This window comes from Nasonia vitripennis, chromosome 5, assembly GCF_009193385.2.
Source record: "Nasonia vitripennis strain AsymCx chromosome 5, Nvit_psr_1.1, whole genome shotgun sequence".
NCBI classification, from domain to species: domain Eukaryota; kingdom Metazoa; phylum Arthropoda; class Insecta; order Hymenoptera; family Pteromalidae; genus Nasonia; species Nasonia vitripennis.
The window spans coordinates 16,564,311-16,585,754 of NC_045761.1; the positions used below are offsets into that span (position 1 = coordinate 16,564,311).

The 21,444-nt window shown below is 46.2% G+C and overlaps 1 protein-coding gene across 1 annotated transcript in view; it reads left to right on the forward strand.

Moving 5' to 3' along the window:
• Positions 1–13,222, forward strand: part of LOC100680294 — a 43,979-nt gene extending 30,757 nt beyond the window's left edge. The window contains exon 3 of the mRNA XM_003424689.5: positions 9,766–13,222. Coding sequence (XP_003424737.1) covers positions 9,766–9,780 — 15 coding nt within the window. The 3' untranslated portion in view covers positions 9,781–13,222. The remainder of the gene's footprint in view (positions 1–9,765) is intronic.
• Positions 13,223–21,444: the final 8,222 nt, after the last annotated feature.

A 21,444-nucleotide genomic window follows, 5' to 3' on the forward strand; every position in this document is an offset into this window, starting at 1 on the left:
CGGATTATTTAACGCGTTGCGCGATGCTTTAAAACACGCTATAATCCGATCCATACGCAGGAGGTGTACGACGCGATAAACGCATTCATAAATTCTCTCCGAACTCCTCGAATCACGCGTATACGTATATCTATATAGCAGCTGCCCGAGCCCCGATATGCGAGAGATCATTTCCCAGAGCGCTCGCGGATTTTGAAAGCGACGAGCTCTTTCTTTATTTACGGGATGATGGGCGGCATAAAAAATTGCAATTTTCTGCGGGGCTTGATTTTATGCCTCGGGGGGATCCCGACGACGAGGATGTATAACGCGAGCGAGCGCGACGCAACGATACCGTAAAAAGTAAAAACGACAAGGCACTTGCGGAATGTTCTCACCCTCTTTGCGATTCTGCCAAGTTTGATTAAAATCAGATGTTCGGGGGGAGCCGCCACCGCTACTCCCCCGCGGGTAATGAGCGACGCGTTTTCGTTGCCATCGGGTTGATTATTCTTTCGACTGTGGACTATTTTAACTTTTTCCTTTTTTTTTAAATGCTAGGGAGACTCCGCATGCACTTTGAAACGACGATGTGTGTATTTTCCTCGAGAGCGAAGTTCACCGACGCGGGAAACTCGAATGAATCAATCGCGGGGCACGGTGTATAGACGCTGTAAAGTTCGACAGCTTGGCAACCGCCGTCATGAAAATCAGCGCTAATTAGCTCTTTAACTTTGCCGACACGGACAAGTTTGGGCGCCAAATTCCTCTGTGAAATTCCACGGAAACACTAACCGCCACGGCGCTGAACGTGCGCAGCGTTATTACAGCAGTTCTGGCGTAATTTTTACGACTCGGGCCTCGTCGTAAACAGCTTGTCGTCTGAATCGCATCATAGCTTGAAAAGAAGCTATGCCTGGCGGGAAAAATAAAAAGGCAAGATCCGACGACGACGAGGACTAAAAACACAAGCCCGACGAGCGCGCGTAAACAATCGGGTTCTTCTGCGCGGAATACAAGCTCCGGAAGCTCCCTCGCAATTCCTCTTTCCCTCGCAGCCTCTGTATGTATATAAACATTCTCGCGCAGTTTACAAAGGAGTACAGCACGGAGCTTTCGGCTTACGCGCCGCGTCCGACGAAATCTCGCGTTATTACCGACAATAAATGCTAATACCTAGGGCGCAGCGCGAAAATTAAGCCGCTGTTCGCGCAACAAAAAAGTGAGGTTCAAGGGAGCGAACAGAAGGCCCGGCGGGGGCTAATACTGACGAGATTAAACGCAGGTGTGTATACCTGAGCGGAGGTACGAAAAAAGAGGAGCTGCCGGCGGAAGGAAGGAAAAGATGATGGAGGACATGGAAATTTCAAAGAGCATATTTTAACACGAGCGGGGCGGGAAGGGAGAGCGAGAGAGAGGGAGGGAGAAAAAAGTAATAAAGCATCTTCGTTACGCTGCGCGCGCTCGCGTCTCTTTCTGCGTTGCTGCTGTACGCCGCTGTATAAGGCAGGGAATTTTCAAACAGCGGCTAGGGAGGATAAGGTAAAAGAGAGAGAGAGAGAGAGAGAGAGAGAGAGAGAGAGAGAGAGAGAGAGAGAGAGAGAGAGTGAGAAAAAAGCGTGAGACACAGAGCAGAAAAAAAGAAGAGGAAGAGGGGCGAGATGGGCGTTAGATATGGAAACGTCCTAAGCCCCTTCTATATCCAGCCATACGTGCGTGTGTGTGTGTATGCGTTACGTCGGGGGAGCGGAAAAGTCGACTGGCGCGCGTAGAAATCAGCCGCTGGGAATATTTTAACGCTCCAGGCGAATGACAATTCCCCAAGCTTTTCTACCTCATCGTCTTTTTTGTCCGTCGCTCCTCTCTGCTGCTGCTGCTGCCAGTGTACTGCAGCCATAACCTGATACTTCCTTTAAAGCGGAAGCTCGACGCGCATATATACTGAGGGGGAGAAAGAGAAAGACGGAGAAAGAGTAGAGAAGCCAGAAGAACGTCTGCGTTCCAATTCGATACTCGAGAAGCTGCTGCTGCTGCCTTGCTCTCGGTCTTTCTCGCTTTGATCAACCGACGAGCGAGAGAGTCGCGCCTTTCACTTTACCTTTGTAATCACGATAAATCTGCAGTCGCCTGCGGAACCAGCCCGTTAATGTGATACAAAGACACTTTCTCGCGAGCGTAACCTGGTTTACTTGCGCGCCAGTGTAGCAAGTGCGCGAGCCGAGGTAAATTGCTTTGACACCTTTAATCACCCACTTAGCGCGCTCGCAAGCTCTACTCGCACCCTTTCCCTCTCTATCTCTCTTTTTTCAAAAGAAAAGACTGCTCCGGAGCCGAGATTTGCGTGACGAGTTCTATAATTTTCATTATTAAAGTTGCTCAGCTTGTATCATGCCGCTGAACGCGGAAAAGGCACAGCACGCTGCGCATAATTTTTTAATTCCCCGGAGATACAATCAAAAAATTAAAAAGCCCGTGAGAGAGAGAGAGAGAGAGAGAGAGAGAGAGAGAGAGAGATCGCATTAGCATATAATCTGGATTTGGATTAAAAACGTGCGCGCACGCGCTAGCGGCAAAACAGGGCCAGCGGAAAAAGTCCGAGACGCGACGTAAATAGAATTTAAATCAATCCTACTAAGCGCGATCGTAATGCCCGGAATTAAAGCTTGCGTGACTGGCGGACCACCGGCGTTAAACGCGACCGGCCAGCTGTCAGCCGCCTGCAATGCGCGCAAAAACAGTAGCGTCGTCGCACAGCGGGAAAAGCGAGGCAAAGAATGCTAAAGAATAACCGAAACAAAGACCGGAGCTTGCGACGGTAACGGCGGCGGTCGGTGCACAAGAGCTTGCACAAAGAGCCGACTCTCCCTCTCTCGCTCGCCTTAAGCTCGCGCGCGGCAACGCGATCCGCCGCGCTGTCAGGGGCGAATTTACACGTGTCCTTTATCTCGCTCTAAAGTGGACGCGGTGTACGCTGCACGCGGCGGAGACCCTTTGCCGCCGCCGAGAGAAGGCTGGCTAGCGTCCCAGCAAAAGAGGCCAATTAAACGCACTTTGCCAACGAGCGACGCCCGAGTCTCTTAGCGCGCAATTTCAGCGCCGACACCTACGCTGCCTAGACGAATTTTCGCGGCACACAGGGCGGCGAGTAGTAATGCGAGAGCTCGTCTCTACCTGCAAGCTTTTGCCCTGGGGTTCGGCTTTGGATATCACAGTCGCCCGACATCGAATGGACCTCGTTACAAGATGGCTTGGCTGAGAAAAACTCAAAATTGCCGCGACGAACACGCAGTAACAACTGCTGTAACACCGAGCTTACGCGCGAACTTGACGAATTCCGAGCGAGTCTGGGGATTCTCAGCGCCAAGCGACTTTGCTCGCGTACTCAAGACACAAGTATACATATAGGCAGACACAGCGAGCGCTCCGTCTCTCGCACAGGTTCGCACAAAGCGACAAGGGTATCATCTCCCGGCCGCAGTACCCGCCGCGACATATCAATTCTGGCAATTAACCGGCTGCTCTTCCACGGCTCTCTCGCTTGCCCGCATATATAGCGTAGTGTCTCTAAACGCGTTATCTATCGGGTTACATTTCCCGGCGGCTGTGAATATGCGCGGCGCAGGCGAAACCTCGTTAGTGAAACGCCGCGCGCTCGCCCGCGCTGCTCTGGCAGTTGGCGCTACAATCTCATATCTCCGCCAAGGGTCTCTCTCTCTCTCTCCCTCCCTCTCTCGCCCTCTTGGCATCACTTGCTAAACGTGCATGTATATACGCGTGTATACACAGAGCTACCGGATGAAACTGCTTGTCGCGGCTGTTGTGGTTTCGCTCTCCGGATGACACTCGGTTTCTTTTTGCGGTCGAGGGGCTTTTCGGCTGATTTCGCTAATGACAGGAGTGTTTTCGTATTAATTTTGCACTGCGCATTTTTCATCGGGGCCAAATGGCGAAGCCCAAACGACGCGAGCACATCCAGGCTGAAAAGCCGTTGACAAATGAGAGATGGGAAAACGCGTATATACGAGTGCGCGACGCGCCGCATGCATAATCCCCTAATCTAAGTTTAAAATTCGTCACGAGCGCTTGCGAAAAAAGTGCAGCCGGCAGCGCAATAATTTCACCTCGCTCCGAAACTTTGCACTCTCCCACGCTCCGACATACGCTTATATAGTTGAGAGAGAGAGAGAGAGAGAGAGAGAGAGAGAGAGAGCACACATAGCCGGAGGACTATTTCGGAACGTCGCGACTGTTTGCCTCATCCGCGAAAGAAGAAATTTCCCGCGAATTGAGTTATTATACTGGCGGAGGTCGCGGACAAAACGAGAGAATATTGCGACAGCGCGCGGCGCGTTCCGAAGCTTGGGCCAAACGAGCAAAACTTTCCGATCCTACCGCGTAATCGTACGACGGCGGCAGCGGCTAAATGGAACTTTAAAGTTCCGTAACAAATTCCGACGGATTCCCCGAGCAAGACGTCATCCGAGAGTAGCCGCTACTGCAGCTGCCAGCAGATGACTCCCGGCAAGAGCTGAGAAGTTGAATTAGGAAGCGGTAAGAGGGCAGACAGGGGGTAATATCGTAAAAGAGCTCCCACTCCCTCGTATAACCACTCGAGTTGCTGAACGAACGCGAGGGAAGGCGAAGCGTATGTTTTATGGATTGTAATCGGGGCCGTAAAAGAATCTTCGAGTGCCCGCTCCTTTATCATGCTCGTTTTCCCGCCGGGATTTTCTATTATTGCAGCCGATGGGAGAGCGTATTGAGAGGCATCATTTCCATCGGCTTTTCGCTGATTTGACGCTCGTGAAATGCGCAGTCAAAGGTATATAGTTGATGATAATCGGTCGAATCGACGCGCGTACGATTAATCCTCGACGCGCTAAAAGCCGACGAGTGGTCACGCCCGAGTTCAGTCAGACGCGAGCGCGCACTTTTGAACAATATTTCATCAGTCGGAGCAACAGCCTCGAAACCATCGTAAACATGCCAAAACCCCTCAATTAGCTGACCGCTCCATCAGTAGCCTTCCCGCAATGCAAACAAACTGTCCAGCGGAGGCAGCGGTAGGCTCTCGAAGCTCTCGACGCGCGACCAGTCCGCAAACAAAAACAGCCCGACGAGCGAAAAGCGAAGAAAAAAGCCACGGCCTCTTCTTAACTGCGTGTAGCGGCGGCGCACGTGTTCGAGAACCATCGAGCTCTCCACACGGCAGCTTCGCGCACAAAGTCTCTAGTACCGAGAGCGAGCGACCGCAACCCGTCGAAGCTCGAAACTCGCTCCGGAGGCCGAGATTGAATTAGAAGCTCGGCGCCGAAAGGCTAATCTCGATTGTTTGCCAGCATCGAGGGCCATTACGCCGGAACTGCGTGTAACGCTTCGCGACGTGCGAATTTCAAAAACCCGGAACGAATCCCACGCTGTTTACTCGCGGCGACGCGCTGGGCGTGTGGCAGTCGGGCGTATACCAGCTGGCCCGTATAAATCACGCCGGGACGGCATAAATCCAGAGGCGCAAGGAAAACACCGATGACGCCCGACATATTCGCCGCTGCGTATTTTTCATATCCGCCAACTTGCGCCGGTCGTGGGGAAAAAAAATACAAACTGCCGGGTCGGACGAACGAACGGAAAAAATGGAAAACCCTTTGTGAAAAAAATTGCTCACGCGTCGAAAAAAGCTAGAGGGAAATGGAGAACGGCTCGGCATGAAACAGCAGCCCTTCCGCCCGTCGAGTCTAGCCTCCCAATCAATCGGAGGCACGTACGTCGCGTTAATGCCTACCGCGCGCGGGTCTCCGATAATCCGGTGATGCCCACTCGAAGAGGGGCGGCAGCAGCGATAACCTTCATTACGGGCCGTTTAAGCCCCGGCGGCACCTCGTCCCTTCACCTACGTATGTATAGGACGTATGTATAGGTATACGCAGTCGCATACAGAGGCGAAGGAAGGCTCGTAAAACTAATTGCGGCGGACGCCGGGGGAGTCCCCTGGGCGGCGACGAGCCAGCGCTTCTAATAGCATGGTTATTAAAGAACGCGACTACGTGCAATGCTGCTCTCCCTCTGTGACCCGCAAGGAGTACCCTGCACGGCTTGTATATTGTATAGGGACTGGTACTGCAGGGCTTGTACTCGGGACTTGCGGCTGCAGCACTGGATGTACGAGTCCTTTGTTTGCCGACTGCGTTGTACGCGATAAAAGCGCTGTCTCGCGGATGAATAAAAGTAAAAGCTCGTATTTATCGTCGTCAGCTCGCTTTCAATATAGAGCGAACTTGGCCCTGTTGTTTATTGCTCCGCCTCGGAGACTCGGATCTCCAGGACTAATAACAGAGCAGCCAAACGCAGAAGCTCCGATATACTGTGTACATAATCCCGCTGTCACCGAATACGGCGCGCGGAGACATCGAGGGTCATTCGCTTTGAGGTCTCTGTCTCTCCCTCTCTCGTTATATTCTCCAGAGTTATAGCGACATACAGCCGCTGTATCACTGCTTCTGCCTCTCGCATATGCATGTACACACACAAGCAAGCAGCTATTTTCCTCCGGGCGACGGCCTCGAGATTAAAAAGCATCGCCGGAATATTGTTTGAAAATTTCGGGCCTCTAATCGGATACGACGTACGGGTATTAAAGCCGATGGGCGATTACCCGAAAAGCCATTGGAAACGCGTCGATCGAGTTATGCAAAAATCGGTGCCCGGGCCGCCGAGGACAAAAAAAATCGACGTCCTCGCTAACCATATTTTTCTACCTGATTGCCGGACTAAGTGCAGAGAGCGGGGCGACGCGTGTCCGTTCCGAGCGTTAATAACTTCGGGCTTCGCTTTTTTCCTCTCTATATCCCACTGCGCGCTTCTGGTCGGAACGAAATTAAGCTCGATCGATTCGGAGCAATCGGTAAATTTGAAAAAAGCTGCCTGAATTTTCGACGAACGATAACTTTCCGCGGGTATACTATTCTCTCTCGCTTTCGCGAATTAATAGACCGCTCCGCGCCGACGAGCCTCATTGAAATTAAACGAGAGAGCTCGGCTTTGCATTCTACATTAGACGAATTCCACGATGAATTTAGGAAAGCTGGCCAGCTTCAATTATCCGCCAGCTGCATGATTTATAAATCTCCGCGGGAGCGCTCAGCTGTGTAAAATGGCCGTTAGTTGGATTTCGAGATATGCTATGACGGTTGCTAAAAGATGCATAGACAGATCCGATCCCCTCGGGTGTTCCGTTACATTTTCAATCGCTGTTCTCGTTTGATCGTGCTGAGTGATTATTGCAAACGAGTTTCCGCGCTCGTCAAAGAGTTATATATACTAAGCATCGTTTCGATCTTTAGCGAGATATACATCGCGGAAGAATCGGATCCGCTGGAAAAAGGACGGCACAAGTGCTCTCGCGGCTGAACTCCTCCAATTTCCTGCTCTTATAGCTGCCGCGGCCGTAGAAAAATAACCCCATAATAGCCGGGCCATCCCCGAGCAATAATTTACTCGGCGCTCGACAGCCGATGTTCATTCCAATTGACAAATGCAGTACAGTCGTCCTAAATTCGTTCTCTCTCTCTTTTTCTCTCCGAAAACTCCTACCGCAGAAAAGAACTCGGCTATCCCTCTCTCTCTCTCTCTCTCTCTCTGTCTCTCGGCTCCCGCCCTCGCGCGGCCCTACCCTCCGCGCGCAGCCAGTCAGACCAAAGAGAGCAGTAAGACAACAAGAAGAATAGACGAAAGCTGGCGCAGCAATGCGGGCGCGCATGTGTCCACTTTGGCATTTATGGCGGCATTTATAACCCGAGCTCGTGAGTTATACCGCCGGCGGACGAGAGGCGCGTCGCTGTTATATATAGCCGCACCGATAGCGTCGAGGCTCTCCAATCATTTCCCAATTAGCAGCTGATTGCACGTGGCTCTACCGTTCCCCTCGACTCCCTATGCTGCGTATAGTATACACCCCTCCATAACGCACGGTCGCGTCGACGGAAGTTTGGGAGTCACTGCGGTTGCGTATTTTGCGTGAAGCGCGACCGGACCGCGGTGTCTCTTTATGTCACGCGTGCACAGCCAATTTTCGGGCTTGAAGGAATGCGAAGTCAGATTTTTGGTTCGCTTTTGCTCAATCAACGCTCGTATTCCGATGTGCGTAGTTTTTTTTGCGAAACACACAACCTGTTATTATACAAAATACAGTAATTTTGAACGAGTCTACGCGGTTTTGCAAACTAACGAAACACACTGCGCTAGTGAATTTCGAATAAACCATGCAGCTCGTCAGCTTTGAAATATGCACACTCGATTAACTTTATTCAGTCTTTACGCAGTTTTTTATTGTAACATTCGCGTAACAAACTGCGTTAATGGGACAAAATCCCAATTAAACTCTACCTCTCTTTTTTATTATGAAATTCCAGTATCATTTTTATTCACGCGCGACGTACACGGCTATATCAATGATCGCGAGTGCAATAAACGAGTAAACTGCAATAAAGCAAGTCCGAAGTGAAAACCGATTATTAAATGCGTGCTGGGACGGGATGAAATCCGCGGCAATTTTCCGTCTCACTTAATTCGTCCCAATCAGAAAGAACAATATCGCGCGCTGCAAAAATTAATACAAATGTAATAACGTGGATTATCGCTCCGCCAGACTGTCAACTACAGGTGAAATTACGAAAAAATGGGATAAAAGCGCGCGCGCGAGATGTTGAGGAAGAGAGAGGCAGAAAACGAGTGGTTAATCAATGATTCAAATTGAATTTGCCGTCGCGCGCGACAGTATTTTCCAGGATTCGAGCGTTTAAATGGAACTTTTTCGGGCTTCGCGCGCGCGCTCGCATTAATATAAAAACACGAAGCGTCAGGTGTATCAATTTTGCATCGACAAGAGAACAAGTAAAAAGAAGAGAGAGAAAGAGTAGTAGGCGAAAAAAAGAAGCGTAATACGCCGCCGGCTTAATTTGTCGTGCGCCGCGCTACTTTCGCGTTTCGTTCCCCCTCGCTCTGTTTTCATCTCTCTTCGATGTGCGCTCGTTCGCTGAGAGAATAATAAATAGAAGCGAGAGGCGAGCCAATTCCCGTGTCAAAATTTCATGCTGTATAAAAAAATAGTCGGGCTGAAACGCATAGATTCGTACAGCTCTAAACAATTCCAGGCTAAAAATTGTTTTCCGCCGACTGATATTTGCATAGAAATACCCTCCATTTCGAATCTCTGCGACGGGAAAATAAAAGCCCGGCAATGATGCCGATTAATCCCCGCTGTCGCAAATTACGTGCGCCACAGAGGCGGCCTTTGTTCGCTTGTTTCTCGCAATGTATAGCGCGAAAAATAAAACCTGAGAGGGAAACATTCCGGACAAACATGCGCTCGATGGCGCGAAATCGTAGGCCGAGCGCACAGCTGCGTGACCCCTTTCTTCCGAGGGCAACAAATCAATTCTGACGAAAAGCTCGGGCCGTTTCGTGAGATAGCCCCTCTCCGCGCACGGCAACAGCATTTGCAGCTGCTAAAAAGTCGTCGCACTCGTCGTACGCTTTTTCCCCGGGAAACAACGGGTCGCAGTCGGACAGTTCGTCAGTTCGTTAACGGACATTGTCACCACGAATTAGCGGCCGATTTGTTTTACCCCCCTTTTCTGTCCCGGCTATACCGAACAATGGCTCCGCGGGAGAGAGAAAGAGGTAAAAAAAGCTCGCCGAAATTTCATTCGTCCTCCATTACTGCATTTTTTCGCTCGCGCCACCCCTATCGCAGTGCGAACAAAGCGTTTAACGAATTTCGTGTTGCAGAATTTGGCGACCTAGCCGGCGCCACGGCAGAACTGCAGCGACGACGACGACCGCCGCCGCCACACTTCATTGTTCCCGTGAGAGGCCGCCAGCAGCAGCAGCGGCAGCCACCACCGCCGAGACGTCAAGGAGCAGAGGAAATTATTCAGCGAGAGCCGGACTACTTGGTACATATATATACATATATACATACGGAGAGTACGGGGGAGGAGAAAATGCGGTGCAGCCAACGACGAGTGCAGGAAAAATGGGGCGCGCCGTCGTCGCACGAAATATTTGGAACGTGTGTGTGCGGACGACGAAGGCTTTTCATCACGCGGATATGAGAACGATGTGTGTGCGCGATAGTGCAGAGCTGTGTAAAATTACGCAGAGGTGCGAGTGTATGTGTGTGTGTGTGTGTGTGTGTGCTGTATAGCTTCGATCGACTCTGCGTTATTCTTTTTTTCCTACTAAGCGCGTATCGATTCGCGGCTTCGAAAGAGAAAGGCGCGAGGTATAAATGAAATTTTGCGCTTGAGATAAAGGTCGTTTTGGGATAGCCTGCTCCTGTGTGTGTGTGTGTGTATACTGCTGAGAAGCTGCCCTATCGGATTGAACTTCGGAGAGATGAGAGCGCGGATTTCGTTGCTCTGTTTTTCGCGCTTACGAGAATCCAGTTATCTGCGATGGAATGGACCCTGCTCGCTGAAACGCCTGCCGTGCAGTGCATTTTACGCGCTCTTCGAAGGCAATCTTGAAATTCAAATTTCGCGCTCATTTTTGAACACTCTCGCGCGGGTTATCCTCTTTCTCCTTATATCGATGATTGTAAACACGGCTTTGATCGCGCTTCCATCGACCGCTATGGATTTCTGAAGCTCGTCGAAGCCGCGCAGCGATTACCCAATTATACAGCGATCGGTCGTCGTCATTTTTATTTTTAGCCGGACTGCAACCACCGCAGCCGTAACAAATTAACGGCGGCAATTACCGATCTTGTTAGTCGTCCTCGCGAAGAGCGAAAGAGAGAGAGAGAGAGAGAGAGAGAGAGAGAGAGAGAGGCAGGCGTGTGTGGTGTGTGTGCATGTGTATACTGATGGACGGATAGAGTCGTTAAATTCACGCTCTCGTGAACTGCGGCTAATAGAGGGTGGGAGGAGAGCGAGATAACGCAAACAAACGTACACATAACGCAGCGTTGATTGAGGCTCGCGCGGCTAATACGAGTAAATCCATCGTGGATGTACCCTTTTTTATACACGCGCCTGTTATATCAGACTGCACGTGACGCGCGAATGATGTGTGACGTAGACGTGCGTATGTGAGGGTCAGCAGTGGGACGAGTAAAAAGCTCTCGACGGTCCTTTGTATTTGCGTAGAGATGCGTGCGATCTCGAGTTCACCGATGCGTGATCGAGCTGCTCACTACCTAGTTTGCGTCGATGGTGAGAATTACCGATTTTTTTCGGGAATTCGAAATTGAGCGAGCTCGCGGACCCCGAGATCTCCGTGTGGAAAGAGAGACTAACAAATTTGAAAAAAGCATCACTTTGTAAATATACACCGACGTATATCCTCGAATATCATTGCGACTTTGCTTTGTTTGGGTCGTGCGGCGAATAGATACGCGATACACGTAAGCCTCTTAGCTGGTATAGTCGAAAATTTACCAACGAAAGATGAAAAAAAAATACAATACGCGACGCCGAGGTGGGAAAGAGTCCGGCAAGAGTAAAGCAAACTCTTTCATCCGATTATTTTAAGCCTTTGGGAAAGAGAGAGAGAGAGAGAGAGAGAGAGAGAGAGAGAGAGAGACAAAGATAATTGACTCGGATGCTTACCTGCCTCGACGCGGACATCGGCGATTGTCGTTCCGAATTTTCTCGGCCCGAGACCGGCAGCGCGAAATCACTCGCGAGAGGATAAGACGGAAAGTCGATTTCTCGGCAGGGAGGCGATACCTACTTCGGGGAGATAAACAACGATTATTTATATATTTCCAGAAGACGGAGAAAGACGATGGAACGCCGCACGCGTGACCCAGTTGTTTTGAAAATCCCGAGAAAAATAGCTCTCTATGCAACCGCGTGCACAAACACCAACGTGCGCGCACATACCCACACACACACAGGGTATATAGCAGGAACAAAATACAGTGAGAGAGGGACCATCGAGAGCGGCTGCGCGCGCGCACGCCTGGGCTTTCATATTTCATGAATATTTCAACGGCCGGCCCCGGCAATAAATAGCTCTCCTATGCTCGCGGCTCGCTAGCTCGGTATTATATTCGCGCGCGCGCGCGCACACGGAGAAAATAAATCGCCGGGACATCGCGGAATACTAATTGAGTCGGACTCGCTCCACTGCTGCGCGAAGCCGTCGCTCGCATCCTTTCGTATAGCGCCTGCGGAGAGAAGACTGTACTTGTATACGAATACGATCGTACGATGCGTCGCGATTGTTTCGGGAAAAACTGGCTTATGTGTCTAGATTTCTCTGTATGACAGCAATAACGCTAATCGACGAACATAATCAAAAGGTATATATTTTAGCCGGTGCGAGTGTGTACATGCGTAGCGCTATTACGGTATAAGTTTCGTTCCCTCAAGCTCAATATACCTACTTGTATAAATCTATTCGGAAAAATCTCTACTGTGTAAATAGGACTTTGTGTATCGCTCTCTCTAATAATCATACTCTGTAGTCGACTTCGAGCAGCCATAAGCCAGCGAGAGCTTCCGTGAGTGAGTGCACGCGCTTGTGAGTGTGTGTGTGCGTGTGTGCAGAGCGCGCAAAAAAGGACGAGCGAGATTCGGTAGTCTTTCAACTGCTGAAGAACACATCACGAAGCGGCGGCGAATGCAAAGGCGTCGAGGCGCGTCGTTAATGGCCCGTGAATGGAAGCTCGGGGCCGTCAGTAATGACGCCGACAAGCAGCAGAGCGGCGGCGGCAGCGACAAACCATGAAAGCGAGCCACCTGTTACTCCCCGCGCGTAACTTCGGCTCTTCGATGTATCCCCCGAGGAGAGAGAGAGAGAGAGAGAGAGAGAGAAGCCTCTCTAGCCTTCGGGGATCCATAGTTTGTGTGCGCGTGCGAGTGTGTTTGTGTGAGGTGCAGTCGAAAAGTCTTTGGCCCGGCTTGCGAGCGAGTGTGTGGCAGTGGAGGCTTGTGTACGATATATCGATTTTTCGGATGAACGAGAGCGAGTGAGTGAGAGAAGCTTGCGGTGAGTAAGTCTCCTCTGCAGCAGACTGCAGGGACTCTTGAGTGCGGTCAGTGTCTTCGCATGAAGACGAACTTTACCGAGGCGTGTGCGAGTGCAGTGAACGAGTGCAGGGATGGCAGCTTCGAGCTATGTACATGATGGCACATTCGAATAAAACTATGTCTATATGAAATTATTGTACTTATAACTTTTCTTTATATACAGTATAGAAATTTTATTATAAGAATAAATTAACATTTTAAATCCACCAAGAGTTTTTGCTTTTTCTACTTTGAGTTTTGAGTATACCCTGGATTAACCCCATTTGCAGATACAGTAGAAGAGGTGAAGAAACGGCCAGACAGCGAGTAGTTTGTTTCAAAACTAACAATTTCGATTCAACTTTTATTCTTCTTTCTACAAAGGAGTGTATCTTCTCGAACCGATAGTCTTAAAATTATCGATTCGCTGGTTTTTTCGTTGCTCCCCATACCCCTGCCGGGGTTTTCCGGCATAAATAATCATAAGCCGCGGCAAAGTCTGTTTTAGAGCTCCAAGTTTCTGAAATATCGCTTTCTGCGGAATTTGAATTTTCAAGCAATCACTTAAAAGTTAGTCCGCCAGATTTTCCGCGAGAAAGCAAAGTTCGCGCAACTCGAGTTTCGTTTGCATAACATTTTTATTGACATGGAAGCTGGTTGGCATGATTTTTTCCCCAGAAACTATTAGCCTACTTGAGAATCAGCCCCGACATCGATTCTCTTACCTTTTTACTCATGCAAAAGACCGTATTTTTATTTTCACATGAGTATACGCATGCAGTAGCTCGTCGCAGACTTTTCCAGCATATTACGCTAAGGTCAAGAGGTAAGTCAAGACTCTTGATATTTTCATCCCGTAACGAGAGAAAAAAGCTCACCTCTCTCCGGCGTCCTTAATTAAATAATTCAAATTTGCGCGTGGAGCTCCTATTTACCACTAAAAAAGATCTTTCAAAAGCATATTAAAATCTCATCCAACGCAGAGAGAAGGATCACGAAGTCAGCGGGTCGAGACGAGATTGCACGGCGCGCCTAGGCCCTTTAAACTTTCTCCCAACTAACTCGAGATCGCGCTCGCGCGCACGCGACCCTCATCTTCAACCCTCTCCCACCTGCACTCGGATTGACATCCTCGCGGAGACTCTTCGCACTCCTCGAGCGACTAGTACGCAGTCGCGGCGGGAGCCGAAAATTTAATTGGGCGATGATTCGCTCTCATCTCCAGCCGGCCGCTCTGTCCCTCGTTAAGAGTCATCATTCAGAATTAAAGCCTAATCGCTGAGCTATTTGTACGCAATTAAAAAAGTATATAAGGCCGCTGCAGCGGGAAAGGGAAGGCTGGGTTCTTGCTCGTTAAGCTAACTCTCTTTCTCTCTCTCGCGCGCGCACGGGGGCACCGGCGAAACTTTTTCAATTTAAGGCGCGATCCGCGCGTGGAGCTGGAGAGGGGAGAAAAATCCCTCGGCTTATGACCGGCTAAAAACTCAACCTAATTAAAGCCTCGCGGGAGTATAATGAAAGAATTCGAAAGCAAAACGACTGCGATTTATCACAGCCGGACAAACAAAGGGTGCCCGCCGGCATGCTCGCAATTAATCACATCTTACACAGCGAGCCAACAGCGGAAAAGACTATTAAGGCGAAATGCTGCGGAACTTCCAATCCAGCGCACGCGGGAGAACAATCGAGTGCGCTGCAACAATACCTGACGCGCGGAAGCTTCCGTGTACCTGCGAAGCTTGATGATGCTTGCAAGCTCGGGGGTAAGGATTCCATCGTCGAGCAGATCGTTAAGCGCGTGATCCAATAAAAGGAAAAAAGACTAGGAAAAACGACAGCTCTCCCGCGTATAATTACGCCCGTTTTGTGCGCTTTTACAACTCTTTGTGCGCGGAGAGGAAAAAGCTCGGCCGCGTGCAATCTTAACTACTGCCCAAGCCAAATCCCAAGGAAGACTCACAAAGGGCGGGGAAGGCCGTGAAAGCACCGGGGCGCGTCTCCTCCATTATACACATATCTCCCGGCCAATGTGTACGGCGTCGTCGTCGTCCTCGTGTCCCTCTAAAGCCCGCACTAAAAGTATTAAACGCCCGGTGGAACGCACTTTCTGCCAAGAAGCCGGGGGTGAACGCGACGGCAGCGGCGGATTGACAACAGAAGCTCGCGTGGGGATAGGAATCTCGGGATTACGGGCTTTTAACGACCGACGTTAAGACGCGTCTCGCGTATGCTCGTAACTGAGGGCTATTATTTTTACAGCTGTAGCACACGGAGGATAAGTCGCCGCCACCGCCGCACACACGCGTGCCGCGCGGGTATAATAGATTGTAGCTACGAGCGCGCGCCTGGACGACGCCTCCGAGTTTTTGCATGCAACTGCAGGTGCAGGATGGGACTTTTTTTCTGAAAAGAGGAGGAAAGAGGGGGATGTGTTGGATGGCGCTGAGGCCGGCTAAGTACCGGGGTTTTAACGCTGAGGTGGCCTCTGGACTCTCTGAGCTTGAGCTGTGGGTTTTTTTACGGCGAGTTTAAGGCGCTGGAAGTTGAAGATTACGGTTGGCGCGCTCGTGTGATTCAGGTTTTTTTTACCTTTCAACGCTGAGCGGATGTGCGGTGAATTATGACGGAAGTCGTTTTACTTACGAATGTTTTTGAATATTGATGGGACATAATGGACGGGAATAGCTGAGATTTTCATTTTGTCTCATAATAAAGTTTTCTGGAATTTCGGATTATTTGGCGTGGTCCGAATTTATAAATATAGTTGACGGAATATTTGAAATGCTTTCCTGGTTACTGAAAAGTTGATTCGACAAACTCGAAGCGCGTATTAGTTGATGCAGCCGAGATTTGCCTAAACCAAGCAGCTTACAGCAAAACAAAAGTCAAACATAGAAGTTCTTCTCACTTTTTTAATGTAACTTTAGCTTCAATTCTTATAAAACATTGTTTCGCAAGCATTATGCACGTAACGTTTCCTTCACTTTCAGGTTTATTGGCCGAAAACCCAGGCCGTATGCTGAAAATGACGTGTCTCTTCGCACTAATCCAATCAGAGGAACACACTTCGATCCCATTAGAATTCATTTTGAGACAAAGTGCCATAAAGTTCTGGTCACGCATGCTGGCAACCCTCATCCCGCGGTGAACGAGAAGCAGCTCCCAATAACTCGACAAGCACTTATACGCGGTAGCACACACACACACACACACACACCTCGCGCACATTGCGCAACAGTATAGACGCTCATCGTTCGCTGTTGCTGCTGCTGGTGCTGTTGCACAGCTCTCACGTCTCGTCGGGGTAATTCGAGTTATTGTTTGAAGCTGCCGGCGCTACTCCGTCTTCATTGGCGAGGGGCCCGCAACGTGAGAATCCTACGCGAATCGAATCCAGTATACAAACGCTCCTCCCGCGGGCAAATCCCGTCTTAATGTATCCCCTCCTGTGACTACCATATTGTTCGCTATACGTAATCGATAATGTGTTAATCACGCAAGGGTATCCTGATATAATTCAATGCTTCCTGCTATTGTGCGTAATACATGAAAAAATACCGTTATGCACAAAGCCGCGTCGATCGATGGCGCGAGCCGCGTCGAGCGATTTCAGGTCGGAAACTCTTGAGACCTGCACGCTCCGTGTATACTTTGAGAGATAGTTGGATGATAATGGCGCGCTACGCAGGCTTTGCTGAAATGGCCGTTTGCATGTAAAAGGCCGTATCATTACTGCCATACTGCGAAAGCTGCATCGAATATTTTATATTCCTCTGCGAGATCGCAGCCTGAATGGAATACAATGTCGTTCGTCCGTATATAATAGCGCCATTCATGCGTGGAAGATTCGTCGAACAACTTGCGCAATATTCGAATTCTACCTTATGATGGAACGATACTTTTTGAACGGTCTATAGCAGAGGACGGTGCGGGTCACGAGGTAATCGATACATTTAATATGGATTTAAAATTCAATATAGAATCCAAATTAAACATATTCCATTTTTTACACTGATTAGCTAGCGCTTGAAAAACATCAACTCATTTTTCAACTTGATCTGTTTTACTAAAGTAAGTCTAAATATCTTTTGAAAGATGACTGTTTTTATCTACTGATATTTAACATATTTGCAATTTCTGAACATGCACTGTATAAATGATGAATGAGATAAAAAACGAACTTCGTGGAAAGGCCATTATTACTATCAAAGTTCAACAAACACGACGAATTTTTATTATTTGCCTATCTGATCCGCTTTCGCATACGTGCATACAGCCGCTCGATGCGGCGCGCAATGTTTTTTAACTCAGGCACACGCGTCTCTGCACGTCCCGCGGTTCGACGTAATGTAAAGATTCGTCACTGTCAACTAGCAGCGCGTCCCCTGCTATTTCAATCTCATTCTATTTTTCTCCCTAGCTTCGCTCGCGCTTCTGCCACCGTTCGCATTATACGCTCTTTTTTTATTCATCCCAACAACGAATGTTTATTCGCTCTGCTGGAACAAGTCTGGAGAGTGCTCGCATATAAATAGCTGTAATTGGCAATTAAAAGTTATGGCCGAGTCACGCGATTTTTATCTGCCCCCGTCGTTACACGACTGCACGGCAAAGTATACGTGTTGCGCAAAATTCTGTTTTTTTTCTCGTCCTCGCGGAAAAAACTTATAGAATTATATGACGACCGCTCAGCTACTGCTGTACGAGGGCGCGGTAATTTCTAGCGTTAAGTTAGCGAAGAAATGGAGTTTTAATAATTAGAAAAGTTTTTTGAGACTGAGTGACAGAGAATTGTAATTATCGCGGTTGAATAGTTTCAATACTTTTCATCGCGCGCACCGAGTCGCGCTGTATACTTTTTCGTTGAAAAGCGTGATGTATAGAGAATGATTCATTATACGAGCGTGGCGTACAAAATCGACTAAATGAAAAGAATCGCGCTTCTACTTTCAATTACGCAAAGTAATAAACTGACGCTTTTCGGTCTCTCCGATGTAGATCTTCAAAAAAGAAGAAAGGAATAACTTGAACAGCCTGTGTGACGGGCAACGTCGACCCACCTGTGCCCCTCGTCATTTGTACGAATTTGACTGTATGATGCAATATCTCTACGGCCGGGGCGATATTTATTGCGCCGTCATTGAATTACTACTGCTGGCACGATATGCATACCATTAGCATTAATTCCGGCGCCCCTCGAACCACGTCTATTCCTCCGTTTTTTGTTCTTTTCCGTCGCGACAAATTGGGACGGAAGTACGTGCGCGATAAGACGTCGCGGCAAGAAACGCCGATTAGATGTAGGCAACGAGATAAGGTAGTGCCGCTGCAGTGTCGCTATAACTGTTAAATGCGTTGCCGTGCAGAGAGAGAGAGAGAGAGAGAGAGAGAGAGAGAGAGAGAGAGAGAGAGAGAGAGAGAGAGCGCGACGATTTTTCGTTCTTCCGTATATAGGCGAGTATATCGCGCTCCGATTTCCATCCACACGCGCGGGCTGATGCCTTTTACGATTTCCGTGCGATCCTGACGGTGATAAGGCCGCAATTGTCGCGATGTAACGACTGCATCGTCGTGCGACGTTGTCGTTATCTTTATTTCGTGGGATTGTAATGATGGCTCGTGAGTTAGTTCGTCGGGAATGGGTAGAAGTAGTGGGAAGAATTTGTCGCCCGTTTATCTGAGAGTTCTGATCTTGAACGAGAGTGATATTCATGTAACTTTTGTCTTCTCGCTTGAATTTAGAAGTCAGATGGGTATAGGGGAGACGGTAAAAACGGAATCAAAACATTTGTTTATTAGCTCAAAAATGAGTAATTCATCGGCTTCGTAAAGTATACAATTTTATTTTTTCCAAATGTTAATGATTAATGACTTGTTTAATATACATATATATATATATATATATATATATATATATATATATATATATATATATATATATATATATATATATATATATATATATATATATATATTTGTAAGCGTGATTTTAATTGAAAATCCCCTCCACTAAATAACGTAAAATTGTTTCAAAATTTACGTTATTTTAAGGCTCAAAATCCCCTCCATCCCCCTCCACTTCCCTCCACCTACCCCTCCACCTACCCCTCCACTTACCCCTCCACTTCCCCTCCACTTAACAACGTTAAATTGTTTAAAAAATAACGTTATTTTGATTAAACTTTGCCCCTTCACTTACCTCCACTCCCCCTCCGCCCCCTCCGTAATCACTCCACTAACCCCTCCACTTCCCTCCATTTCCCATGCACTTCCCCTCCAATTCCCATCCACTTCCCCTCCATTTTCCCGCCACTTCTTCTCTTTGGAGTAATTTCACACTTTGAGAAGTGCAACATTTTGAGGATTATTGTAAGACAGAAGAATGTAACAATTAGATACAAATTTATAACATTTTACGATTGGATGGAATTAAAATAAATGATTAAAGCATCCGATCGTTATGTCCGAACTTTACATCAAAAATGTAAAGATCAAAGCCTCACTAAATTTCTAATCGATACATCGGTTTAAAGTTTAGAATGACAGTTTTCCACACCACCCAAGAGGGACTGACGAGCATATTGTATTAGAGTCATAATACAATGTACTTTAGGTGCGTTGATTTTTTTTTTGTTTTTTTTTAATTTTATTGTATAAAACTCACCAATAATTTTACATAATTAAATGACATGATTAAATTATATAAAATTATGGTTATTGTTAAAAATAAAATGATTAATTCCGATCCATTTTTATCAATTAAAATTTGTATACAATAATCTAAAAAAAAACGTGGAATCATCGCCTAGAGCCATATAACCACGGGAGTCTTAGATACCAATCATCCTCCCCTAAGACTCCACCTCATACCATCCTTCTTCCTACAGAAACACTTTTACTTGAAAGAAGTTATTAAGCTTAAATTTAATTAAAACTTCTTTCATGTAAAAGTGTACAAATAATCTTTAAATTTTTACAAGTCAACTAAGTATTATTATTATATCATGTCCTATAATAATACGAAATAAACTTATGATATTATCTAATAATTATTTGTGTATTTGTTCTGTATTGGTTTCTGTTTGTATATTGTGTATATTGAAAGTTGTCAAAAAAATAATTTATAAGAAATATTTTTAGTGATTCTAATTTTCTACAATTAAAAAATTTTCAAATGTCTTAAAAAATAATAATTTGTTATGAAAAAAAATATAGTGATTGAATTTTGATGAAAAATATTTAGATAATATTTATGATCAATTCTAAGAAAATATAACGTAAAATATTTTATTTGATTTTTATTTGTAGAAAAAAACTAAAATAATAATAATTTTTATTTATTTAACATTTTCTACTAGAGATAACGGATAACTATGCTTGCATTATTGACTAATGTTGATTTACATACTTCCAATCTGTAAATTAAGTTCGTTAGTAAATCATTTTATAAATAATATAAATTTTTTCCTGCATCTAAAAGAAATAATTTAGTGTTGTTCCAAATAATAATAAAAAAATGTTACAAATTAATTATTTTTTGTAGTTAATTGAATATGATTTATAATGTTGCTTATATTTAAAATATATTTAACATATACATCATGATTATTATCTTTGAGTTTACTTCGTAATAAATTATTTTTTACGAAATTTTAAAATCTTTTGAATAGTTAAAGTTATATCAGTAGGAATTTCATCTAAATTGGAAAATATTCAAGGTACATCCATTTCATTGTCAAATATTTCATAAAATTCTATTTGAGAATTTAACTCTTTTAATTTATTATTTTCGTGATCTCTTACTAAATCATTCAAGTAAAGTTCATAATTTACTTGTTCGATTAAGTGTTGATCTATTTGATTATTCAATGCAATTAAATAATCTCTGTGTTCAACATTCTCTACACGAACTGATGAATTTTGAACTGGATCCCATTCCATTGTTAATAATCTGCTAAAAATTATATTAATAAGTAAATAAATATTTGAACTTAAAAATTAGTATTTTTTTTAAACCAAATTATTAAAATTTGTTGGCGAGCTTTGAAAGAAAGAGAATTAATTGTGATTACTGTATCGTAATATAAAAAAAAGTAACGGAGGTCTTAAAAAATAATAATCTATAAAAAAAATTTGTTTTTTTTTTAATTTCGATGATATTTTTAAAATATATTTATAATAATAACTCATAGGATAAAAAAAAAATGCAATAAATTTGTTTTAAATTGCATCTTTGAAAATCTCACTCCACACAATATTATCGATTTTTGAAAAGTCTTCTAATTCATTTTGAATAAATATTTTATTAGGATTTTTACATCTAGATAAAGCTACATATAATTGACCATGAGAAAATGGTCGTCTAAGAAAAATTTCTAAGGAATCAAAACTTTGTCCTTGAGATTTATTTATTGTTATTGCGAAAGCTAATATAATTGGAAATTGTTTT